Below are 12023 nucleotides of genomic sequence, written 5' to 3' on the forward strand. Positions count from 1 at the left end.
CCTCTCTTACTTGATTTTCAAAATCCTTTTTGAGCTCTTCCATGGCTTGAGACCATCGCATATTTATTTGGGAGGTTTTGCATGCCAAAGGGTTCACTTTGGTGTCTTCCTCTGATGGTATACATTGTTCTTCCTCACGCAAAAAATGGAAGAAAATACCTGTTCACAAAGAAAGTAGCCTTCTATAGTCTTATTTTGGGGGGACAATTTCCCAGCCAGTTCCTTGACTTTTGAGTCCTTTGTCAGGAGGAGGGTATACTCTAGTGACCCATAAGTTCTCAGTTCCTCCAAGGTGGCACAATCAAAGGAGAGGAGTTTACTCTTCTCCTGGCATGCTCTCTGGTCTGGGAGCAACTACAAGCACTCTTTTCTGCCCAGGATCTGTTAGTAGAATTTCCTCTCCAGAGCCTTTACCAGTTCCACCAGGCCAGCCAGAGCTTCCTCTCACCCCAGGACCGCCACTCAGGATGGAGATCCAGAGCAGTGATGTGATTCCTCCAGGGACTTTAGGCTGAGGGTTCCTAAAATGAACACTGTGCTGCAGCAACTTCTGTTGCCCTAGGGTCGCTGGGGTCAGACTTCATTCCCTTCTCACCCAGGTGAGAGAACTTTCTCATTGACCTTTGAAACTGCCTTTAGTGTTTGTGGGTTGAGAGATCTGGGAACCGCAGCTGCTGCTGGGGATTTCACCCATTAGGCCTGCTCTGGTATGGTCCCTACCACATGACCAAGGCTGGGTGCCACTCTGCTCCACAACAGTGAAGTAGACCTTTCTTTTTTTTTTTTTTTAATTTTTATTTTTTAATGTTTAACAATCACTGCCATACAATTGAGATTTTATCCCCCCCACCTACCCCCCACTACCCCCCTCCCTCCCCACGACTGCATACAATTCTGTATAGATTCTACATATACTTTCCTATTGAGTATATTTTCACTATAGTCATGCTATGTAGTCAGACTAAAATAAATGAAAGAAATCGTATAACAAATCAGAACATGATACACAAACACATACACATACACAAACATGATCTGCTACATTTTGTGAGTGACTTCCATATTTCTTTCTCTGAGTGTGGAAGGCATTTTGCCTTGAGAACCACCTTTGGGATTTGTTTTTTTATAAGAAGTTTTTGCGTTATTACAAAAATCCAAGTCGAGGTAGATCTTTCTTGTAAGCCTTCCAGGCTGCCTTGGACTGGGAACCTCTTTCACTTTGTTGTTTTGTGGCTTTTGTTGCTCTAGAATTTGTTTAGATTCATTTTACAGGTATTTTAGGGGCTATGGAGGGAGAGAGGGCTTCTACAGATTCATCCTTCTACTCTGGCATCTTGACTCCACTCCCCTGGAATTCAAATTCTTATGGAAGTTAATGTTGAAAACTAAAAATAAATGTATTAATTTTAGAAAAGGTTTACTAAAGAAAAGGAGACTTCAGTCAGGTTCTAAAGGGTGTATCAGCTGTATCATAGGTACAGGTACTAATTTTTAGTAACTTACCATTTTATAAATGAACACCTGGGTCCACTAACAGTTAAAAAATAAATTTGAGGCCATTGTGCAAAAAAAAGATAGCTTCTAGGGAAGTTACTATTTGTTTTTTGTTGTTGTTGTATATATATACACCTAGATCCATAATATTTAAGGATATATACGTGCACTTACGCACTTATACACACATACATATATATATATATATATATAGTGCATTTCTTTATGTTTGTGTATGTTTGTGTGTGTGTGTGTGCATGTGTGTATGTGTGCGTACACATTTCTAGTCTGGTCCCCCTTTCTCAGAGAAAAATAGAGCAGCCAGCTTTGAAGTTTCTTCTACTACTCTCAGGCAAGAATCACAGTCTCCTTTGGAAAGTTGAGGGCAAGTTTCTAGAGATGTCTCCCCACATCTTCCCTACTTAAAAAATAGTATCCTGATGGCAGGGCATCAGAAAAGATGAAGAGAAAGACTGGATGTATAGACACTAAACAGGAGGCTATGGAAATGATCTAGATATGCATGGGTGAGGGTCTGAATTAGGCTGATGTCCTTGCAGTGGAAGGATGGGAACAGATATTAAAATGTTCTAAGAGTAACATCAGTGAGACAGAAAATTCATTATATTTATGGCAGAAGGAGAGAGTAATATTGAGGATAACTCTAAGGATAATATATGGGACTGGAAGCAGGATTTTGCTCCCAACCAAAAGTAGGAAGTAAGAAAGAGGGTGTGTCTAAGGGGATGGATAATGAGTTCAGTTTTCTACACGTAGTTTAATATGACAATGGGACGTGCAGAAAGGAAAGTCAGTTGTTATTCTGTAGTGCCTTTAAAAAGAGGATAGAGCCAAGATCATAGAGTTTGAGTACAGAAAATTGCTTTACATTCCTTCCATTAGCATTCTCTCTCTCTCTCTCTCTCTCTCTCTCTCTCTCTCTCTCTCTCTCTCTCTCTCTCTCTCCATATATATATATATATATATATATATATATATATATATATATATATATATATATATATAGTGTGTGTGTGTGTGTGTGTGTGTAATGAATTTTGAGAATGTGGACTTTGGTTGTAGCTACTAATAGAATCTCATTTTCCCTGAATGAGTGCATTGATAAAGACTGCAATATTTGGGGTATAAAACTCACTATTTTTCTCAATGAATCTCAATATTTCTTTCTTTAAAAGACAAAAACGTATAAGGGTAACATATACCCACAGATTAAAAAAAAATAACTTTCAGCTTTGATAGCAGGATGAGGAATAAAAGGTCTCTCAGGTCTTTTTCTAACTTAGATTCAATGTAATTCCAAGACATATGGACAGATTTATTATTCCCCCAGAAGCCAAACACATTGATGATTCTTCTTTTTTTGTTTTTTTCTCTTCTTTAACCTCCATAACCAGTCAAAGCTTTAGAAATGAATATTATTTTAAGAGCTGAAGCAGCAGAATTTTCATTGTCAGTTTCAACAAAGATTGTAGTTGTTTTTTTCCTCTCATTTCTATACTTGTTTTCCACAATGGGAGGATTTTAAAGGGAGGAAATAGAAGGGAATAATTCTAAGTTCTTACTTAGAATTCCAATGACCAGGGAGATTTTTAAAATGCACTATAGCTTTATATCTTTTTCTCGTGAAATGGCAACACTGTGAAGTAGTTTCAGAATTTAAAGGTTTCTGGTGTGTTTGCTCTGAGTTTTATTTAAAATGACAATTTACTTCCCTGCTGCCAAAATTACAGAAGAGATTTATTTAGACACCTAATGAAGCATAACTAGGAAATCGGTAGAAGGCTATATTACTTTCTCAAGTCCTGGGAGTCAAGACTTTAATTTAAATTTTCCTCCAGCTGAAAGACCATTAATTTAAAGCATTTATTTTCTCACCTCCTTTGTCATGTGAAAATATTATACAAGAAAGATAAGAAAAATAAGTCACCAAGATACATACTAGCTCTAGAGACCACTTCAAAATAGAATATCGGGAAGGGAGAAATTGCTTCTACTGGCCTTTTTAGAGCATGAGCACACTATTTGGAAAATTAGGTACATGTTACTAAGTTAGTTTTTTTCTTCTGGAAAAAAAGAAACAATTAATACTATAAAACTTACATTGTACTTATAGTGCCCTGAAATTTTTTTTCAGTGATTCCGACAATGAGAAAATATTTCAAGTATTTAAAACATTACAATTAGACTTGTAAATTTCCCTTCAAGGAATAGTTCTTTACCAATAGCATTCTAATTCTGACTATTTAAAGTTCTTTTTAATTTAAGTAAAACAGTGTCACCATGAGAGAAATATATCCACAGAAAATTCATTTATTCAGCCTAGATTGGAAAGCATGGCAATTGTAAATAAAATCTTCTTCTTCTTCTTCTTCTTCTTCTTCTTCTTCTTCTTCTTCTTCTTCTTCTTCTTCTTCTTCTTCTTCTTCTTCTTCATAAAAACTGATGTGGACAATTTCCTCTAAGAAAACATCACAAGAGTCAAGAAGAAACTTGAGGGGGCTATCATTCTAGTGAAACACCTTGGCAAAGGTCTTTGCATTGTCACAGAAAAATGTCCAGAGCCCAAACAGAAAAGGTATGGCCTATAATTGTCATTGTGGAATGATTTCTGAGTGTCCAAAAGAAGGGGGAAAAGTTTGCTATAGAACAGTGGAGGAAAGCTGGTGGGAAAGGAAGACAAATGAAGAGGAAAATTCTATAGAGAATTTCTCTCTCAAGAGGAAAAATAGGATATTTTGTTAGTGATTTCCACTAATTCATGCCTTCTTTACAAAATAACGTATTTCTTTTAGTTGTAATTTATGGAACAAAATAAGCATTTCTATAATGTAGTATAATTTTTAAAAAAAGACGATTACACATGAAACTGCACATACATTATGCATAACTTGTTATTCTGTGTAAATATATCGTAAGGGTATCCTGTAACTTCCTTTTTTTTCTTTCCTGCCCCTCATCCTAGGATTGGCCTTTGATGTCCTTAGGTCATATTCTGCTATGAATCTCACGGAATTCCCTGTAGCATGAAGAACAATGGGAAATGTTCCTGATCAATACTCTTACCATCCCCCTCATGACATGGTTAGCATTTAGATTTCTTATAGCCAGTGCTTTTTTTCCTATGTGCCAAGAGTGTTTCTTTCTCCTTGACTTCCTCTCACTTCTCTTTCTTCTTCTCTTCTTGGCTCACAGTAAGAAATGATTGTTGACTGACTGTAATCTGCTAAAATTGACTTATAACCACTATGTGCTTCTCCATTGCCCTTTGGGTGATCTTTAACTTTAACTCTTAGCAAAACGTGGCATTTCCTGGATCATAGCCACATGGAACCACTGAATTAACAGAGATGATATAATTATGTCATTGAGAAGATTGAAGTCATTAAAAGCATTGCACATTTTCCCAAAGGCGACTTTAGTTATGATTCTTCCATTTAATTCTGGAACTTTCTTGTTGTCTATTTGTACTGAAGATGTGCTATTAATGGACCATTACCCCCATTAGATTGTGAATTTCTTGAAAGCAAACACTTTCTTGCCTCATGATAATAATATGCTCATTAATAAATGCTCATCAACTGACTTAGGTCTATTGATTTTCTATCACACTGTAAACCACAATCTAGACAACAGACATTCTTCATCTACTTGAAGGTTCTTAAGTGGCTTTTTGGATGAAACAATTTGAGTAGCAATGATGTCACTTAGGAAGTTCTGCAATATTTCTGAGCTTAATGTAATCAATATAATGTCAAACAAAGAAAGACAACTGATGTCCTTGGGTAGATCTAAATTATAGGCAATCTCTTTTCTATTTGGGCTCTGGACATTTTCTGTGACAATGGCAAAGACCTTTGCCAAGGTGTTTCACTTGATTTAAATAATTTATAATCCTCTTTCTCCTTCATATAAAGTGTTATCGCTTGCAATAGAGAGAAATGGAAGGGAGGAAGGAAGTGAGGGAGAGACAGAGAAAGAGACAGAGAGAGAGAGAGAGAGAGAGAGAGAGAGAGAGAGAGAGAGAGAGAGAGAGAGAGAAATTAAATGTAGGTACAGAAACATTCTCAGTGAGTTTCCTTGTGATGTTCCACATTACCAAATCAAGATTGGTTGTTGATATAAAGGTGTTCATGAAGTACAGGAAAGTAATTTATTGTTTGGCTTCATCTTGGAGGCTGAACTCTTCTTATGAGATAACATTTATTAAACATGGTGCTCATCATATAAAAGTTGCTTTTACCCTTTCCTACTCACCCCCTTATTTTGTTCTGTTGTTCAGTCGTAATTCTCTGATATCATTTGGTGATTTCTTGGTAAAGATACTGGAGTGGTTTACTATTTCTTTCTCTAGCTCCTTCTACAGATGATAAAACTGAGACAAACAGAGTTAAGTGATCACCCAGGATCACTCAGCTAGTAAGTTTCTGAGACCAAATTTGAACTCAGTTGTTCTTGGCTCCAAATCTGGAGCTCCATCCATCCAACTGGCCTATTTTCTCAGAGCACACAATTAGGACAAAAACATTTTTGTCACCAAAAGTTGCAAACTTCTTTGCAGAGGGAACCTTTTCAAATAGCCTCAAGGTATTGAACTAGACATTATAAAGACATTCAGCACCTATTAAATTGGCAAGATCATTGAAGAAGACATTAGTGTCAGTGTAAATTCAATATTTAAAGGGGACTTTTATTGCAAGCCAGACACTGAGTTACTGGCCTTGTTCAGGTATCAGGGAAAAAAATTGAAGACTGGCCTGACATTTGGCATGGGTTCTCCCCTGCGGCTGACTTGGAGGTCAACTTTCTTCACTTAACTAGGTTGGCTTTTAGGAAACAGGCATAGAGTCCATTACAGGCCCCAAATGGAAGCTTTTGCTGTGATGTCAGTATGATCTGCTAAAATGAGTATGTGCTGTGCTGGTAAAATCTCAAGAAGCCAGAATGACCACAGCTTGGCGATGATAGGAATGGCATCAGGGGGGATTTATGAGAGAACACAGACAAGAACAAGACAAGAAAGAAAGGGATGCCTGGGTTAGCATTTGCATCCTTTGAGGAGTCATCCACTTCAATCCCTTCTTTACCTCGGTGAAAGTGAGATCTAAGGTGGTTAAATGACTTATTCAGAATCATATAGGTAATAAACATCAGAAATGAGATTTGAACCCACACCTCTAGATTCATGAAAACATATACATATGTATATGTTCCCTACACACATATATGTGTATATATGTACATGTGTGGGATTATATACATATATACCTTTACATATGCACACTTGAGCTGTCTTAATATAATTACATTAGAGCATGAAATAATCCATAAACAATTTTTCCGGTGATAAAGATTTATACATTATTCCCCCCTAAGACAATTTACCCATAGTATATAAGAAAGGAGGAGTTTGTGTTAGCATCAAGTGACCCAGATACAGGGACCACCCACCAGAGGGGCTTTCTTTTGAAGTCTCAGAGCACTTCATTGCCATGTAGACTGTCTCCTCTCTGTGGCTCCTGGACAAGGCTACACTAGAGCACCAAGATATGAATAAGGCACAGAATAAAGCAAACCTGACTTCCCTTCTTCTGCTTTAGCATATTAAGTGATTTTCCTATATTCAGACATGGGGAAACTCTTCTGAACTGATTCAATGAATCAAGAATAACCAGGCAAACAGTGTATACTCAGGGGAAACAAACACTGTTCACAAGGAAAAATGGCCCACAACACAGCCCTGGCTCAGCCCCAGGAAGAGTTGAACATGGACACCTCCCTCTTCTCTTTGGAAAGGTATGGGTCTGGAGTGGTGGTGAACCATCAACCAGGCCTGAAGTGTTGGCTGCTTTTGCTCAACTTTTTTTTTAATTTTCTCCCAGTGCTTGTTATGATACACAGCTCACGACACAGAGGTGGGGGTGAAGGATGTAATTGGAAATTAAGGTGATGTGAAAATAAATAAAAGTTAATAGTTACATTGTAAGTGTTTAAAAGAAAAGGAAGGAATAGAGAAGTGGTATTAATAATAAAGAGGGCTTCATGGATCTGGCTTCAAATCCTGACTTTCTCTCTTCCAGTCTATGTGACTACAGGCAACCTACTTAACCTTTGCAGGTCTCAGCCGCAGGTCTCAGTTTACTCAACTATGAAATTAGGGGATTGAACCAGGTAACCATGAAGGCCCCTTTGTTTATAAATTGTTGTTTCCGTGTTGCAATTTGTGAGCTCCTAGAAGGCAGAAGGGACTGTCTTTTGTTCTCTGTTGTTGCTCCAGTGCTTATCACAGTGGATGACATACAGTAGATACTCAATAAAGCCTTGGTGACCAACCTGGCCTCCAACTCCACATCTCTGATGTCTGTTCACAAAGAGGGATAAGCAGAGTCCCTGGCCTGCAATTTTATTGATATTAGGCAGTCTGGGCCAATTCCTTCTACCAAAGGAGGCTGCATCTCCTCTGCAAGTACAATCTTAGAGAATTGTCCACCCCATGGAGAGATAAAGTGCCCAGTTAGTGAGTGTGTCAGGAAATTTCTAATCCACGGATCTCTCTGACTTTGAGTCAGGCTCTTCGTCCACTAAACCAAACTGACTATGTTGTTTACAAAAGATACATTCAATGCACATTTCATTCATTTTGAGACAAAATAGAATTGATTTTAAAAACACAATATTTAATTTAGTAATATTGGAATATGCAGATAAAAATCAATGAAACTTGAAGACATTCATATATACACACATACATATATACATGTATGTGTATATACATATATATACGTATATGTATATATATTATACATATACATATATGGACACTATATATATATATATACATATATATACATATATATCCTAAGTTTTTGGACTCATTTTCATCCTTTTCTCAAATTCCTTTTTTTAACTTTCTAAATAAAAAACAGTCACAGATTCCTTATACAAAGCTTTCCTATATCTCTAGTAGCCTTTTTGTAACATGTGCCAGTTGCTTTTCTCATGTCCCCATCTCTGGGCAGCTTTTATTATCACCTCATTACTTCCATGCTCCCTCCATGATATCAAATTGACTTAAAAACATGTGACTAAGAATCAGAGGCTTTCCATTTTTCAATCCCTGGGCCTCCCTGGGGCCTGCTGATGATTACTCGGTCCTAATATCTGTTAGTTAATACCATGGGCTTCACCCAACTTCAAAGCTGAGATATTAAAGGCTCGTTTTCCACTCCCAAGCAGGTGTATTTTTATTAGCTCTCCCTTTCAAAATTGCAATGACTTCACTTGTTGCTATCCCGCCAACAACCGTTATTGGGAGCCGGCCGTAACTGCGAGGTCCCATGCAATGTCTGAAGTTGTAAAGCCAGGCGTCTCACCGCCCTCCAAACAATCGGCTGGAACCAAGTGTTACATCATTAAATCTGCCTTCCAATACACCCATGGCATGTTTTCCATGTGTGTTGGGCTCAACAATAGCCCAGCAAAAGCTGGTCATAAATTCACAGACCCCCAATTTGTTCAGATCCACGAACAATGAGTACAAGCTGACAGGCACCACTGGCATTGTTTGAGTCAGAAATGTCATACACTGAAATTGAATGTGTGTTTGGCCTTTATTGGAGATGGAAATGTTAGCTTTTTGCTGTAAATTTAAACAACCTGTCACAAGGGGAGACTCCACATTTGGGTAGCTTGGGAAAGCCTAGCCCTAAGTAATTGCTTAGAGAAAAACAAATAAACGCATAGAAAGTCTTCCACATCCTAATTGGTTTTGTGTAGAAAAAGGGCAGCTGAAGTGATGATGGCTTTCGTTTGACTCAGACTGGTTTTCTTTTCTTTAGGATGAATGGATACACTGGGCCTGCCTTCATCAGGGAGTACTGATGGATGGTTCCTGAAAATTTACTGAAGGAGAAGGCATGAGAAGGGGCCACACCATTCTCCAAAGCCTCACTATTCTGGAGAAAGAACACTAGTACGCACAAGACCAGGAAAATGCACATATAGAAACATTCATGCAAACACATATGCCCCCTCTCCCCCCCACACCATTCAACTGAATTCAATTTTTCAGAATGTTGCCATCCAAGTGGAAATATTTTCACTATCACACTGGTATGTGAAGGTTATCCTAATTACTTTTAGAAAGTTCTGCAGGTTTTTTTTTCTTTTTAATTCAGTTCCACTGCTTTTATGGTGCCCAGATTCCACCGGAAAATATGTGGTCACTCGTTTGCTTGGATAGAAATCCATCACCTGGAATAGAAATCATGGTTGGTTGGGTAGCCAGCATCCTTGTGCAGACAGGCCTGCAAATATACACTAGGACAGGCCCCTGCCAAATAACTTGCGTCTGGCCAACAGTGCCTCTGAAACACTCTGTGCGTACTAGTTACCAGTAAGATTAATTGCCACGCATGTAGACAAATATTATTTTAGCTCTCACACCCGGGACTTGGGTTGTACAGTAGCAAGTTATGGACTGTCCATCCAGTACCTGTCTGCAGGTCTGTTGGCATCAGCCAATCATAACATTCAAACTTCTTGTAATTGAATGGCATTCCTCATCAGATTGAAAAGAGATTACTATTCAAAGGCAAAGCTTTCCAAAATACCTTTAACAAATCCACAGAAAAAGCAAACCAAAACAAAACATGTCACCTAACAGATCCACAAGACAGGAAAACACACACAAAGAAATGCTAGTGTGATCCCAGGGTTCCCACTCTTTTGTGGGCACCACATCACTTTTCTCCTATCTACCTAATCAGTTCTCCTCTGCCCCAGGCTGAATCTGCCAAGGAAAACTTTTTCATTTTTGGTAATCCATAGAGCCCTGTGAAAAGCAGCTTACACATCCCATATTGGGGTAGAAGAAAAGGTTACCACACCTTTCCAAAATAAAAAATAAAAACGTATATCCACCCAGTTCTTTCCTTTACTTAAGGAAACTCTTAGCCAAGTGAATCAAAGCAGAGATGCCATTTTAAGCTGTGTTTATTTTCTTTCAATTTGGCCCTTTCCACAATTTCCCCCCAAATGACACCTTTCTTTCCTCTGAAATTGGTCCAGCCAATGGGAAAAAAAACTCCTGGTATGAAGACTATGGACATCCAGAACCTCCAGCATTCCTGCAAGTTATTTTTCCGGTTTTCCTGGTTTGTGTCCAAGTATTGGCCATTGGGCCATATTGTTATTTTTGGGGAATGTTGGCACCATACTTTCAGATAGGGATTTGAAGGTTATTTTCATTTGGCATAAATCAGACTTGGAAAAATTAGTCACCAGTTTTATAACATTCTTTATGTTTTAAGAAATGGATTATTTTATAAGTGAAAATGATGATTCTCCAAAGTAGCTGTGATTCTGTCACCTTGCCCTATGAGTATGACCAGCCTCTCCCAGAAACATCATTCTTTCCTTTTTATATGTATTTTTTCTCCCATCACATTCAATCAAACTCAAGGAAGGGTCTATGGCAACCCAGGTCCTACGCCAAGCACTGGAGATCAAAGACAAAAATAAAACAACCTCTACACTCAAGGAGTATCTATTTTACTGTGGAGATACATCATGTAAACAGAAACCTATGATACAGGGAACATGGAGGCAGCAGCCAGCACTAATTACCAAGGTAGATGAGGAAAGCCTTTCCAAAAGCACTTAACTCATGAGCGAAGTCATACAGAAAAATAGGGATACCAGAGAGCTCAGGTGAGAATGGAGGACATTGGAGGCAGGAGAAACAATCCATTCAAAGGTACAGAGATGGGAGATGGAACATCTAGGTGGGCAAAGGATGAGCAGTCCAGTTTGCCTGGAACATTGAGTATGAGAAGGGAAATTATTAAAAAAAAACCCAGAAAAGCATTGACTGGAGTCACAAAAAGGTTTTCAATGTGAACCAGAGAAGGACTTAGAATTAGAAAGGACTTCTGAGGCCATAGATCTCTACCTTCTCATTTTGAAGATGAGGAAACTGAGGCCAAAGATTTTCAGCCTAATGTTACATAGGAGTATCAGGGCAGGGACTTGCAACCAGGGGTTTAGTTACCAAACTAACACTCCTCCCCCGTACCTTCTTTCTTCATGTCAATAGGAGGTGATTCAGGATTCTGATGAGGGAAGTGACCTATGCTCAAGCAACCTGCATTTGTCATTGACATTGAAGTTCTGTTGAAGGGAGGAGAGACAGGTATGGGAGACCAATGAGGAGGCTATTATGATGGTTCATGTGATCTGGGGAGGGTCTGGTGGAAAGTGGGGCCTATGGGGGAATGCAGAGAGGCAGACAGTTCCAGCAAATGTTTGGAAAAGAGGAACAGGAAAAATTGGCCAAAGTCTGTGTATGGGGAATGAAAGAGAGTATGGAGTCAAGGACAACTGTGATTTCATTAGAAGGGAAATACCTTCTCATTCAAAGGTTAGGTTTCTATGTATTATGGCATATTATGTTTAAAGAAAAATCAAAGTCTGTATAAAGGAATAGGGGTGGGGCATCAAGAAAGACCTCA

The 12023-nt window shown here is 38.5% G+C and overlaps 1 protein-coding gene across 4 annotated transcripts in view; it reads right to left on the reverse strand.

Annotated features, from left to right (window-relative positions):
- Positions 1 to 12023, reverse strand: part of AGMO (alkylglycerol monooxygenase) — a 413111-nt gene that overhangs the window by 123231 nt on the left and 277857 nt on the right. Inside the window, exon 12 of one of the 4 annotated variants that reach the window (XM_072650816.1) lies at positions 8388 to 9765. The exons of 2 other annotated variants lie outside the window; for them this stretch is intronic. In XM_072650816.1, the coding sequence (XP_072506917.1) occupies positions 9580 to 9765 (186 nt within the window). In that variant the 3' untranslated portion in view covers positions 8388 to 9579. Of the gene's footprint in view, positions 1 to 8387; positions 9766 to 12023 lie in introns of those variants that run through there. One more of the 4 variants, XM_072650815.1, reaches the window with a different exon arrangement.

The sequence above is a fragment of the Notamacropus eugenii genome, chromosome 3 (assembly GCF_028372415.1).
Source record: "Notamacropus eugenii isolate mMacEug1 chromosome 3, mMacEug1.pri_v2, whole genome shotgun sequence".
In the NCBI taxonomy this organism is placed as follows: Eukaryota; Metazoa; Chordata; class Mammalia; order Diprotodontia; family Macropodidae; genus Notamacropus; species Notamacropus eugenii.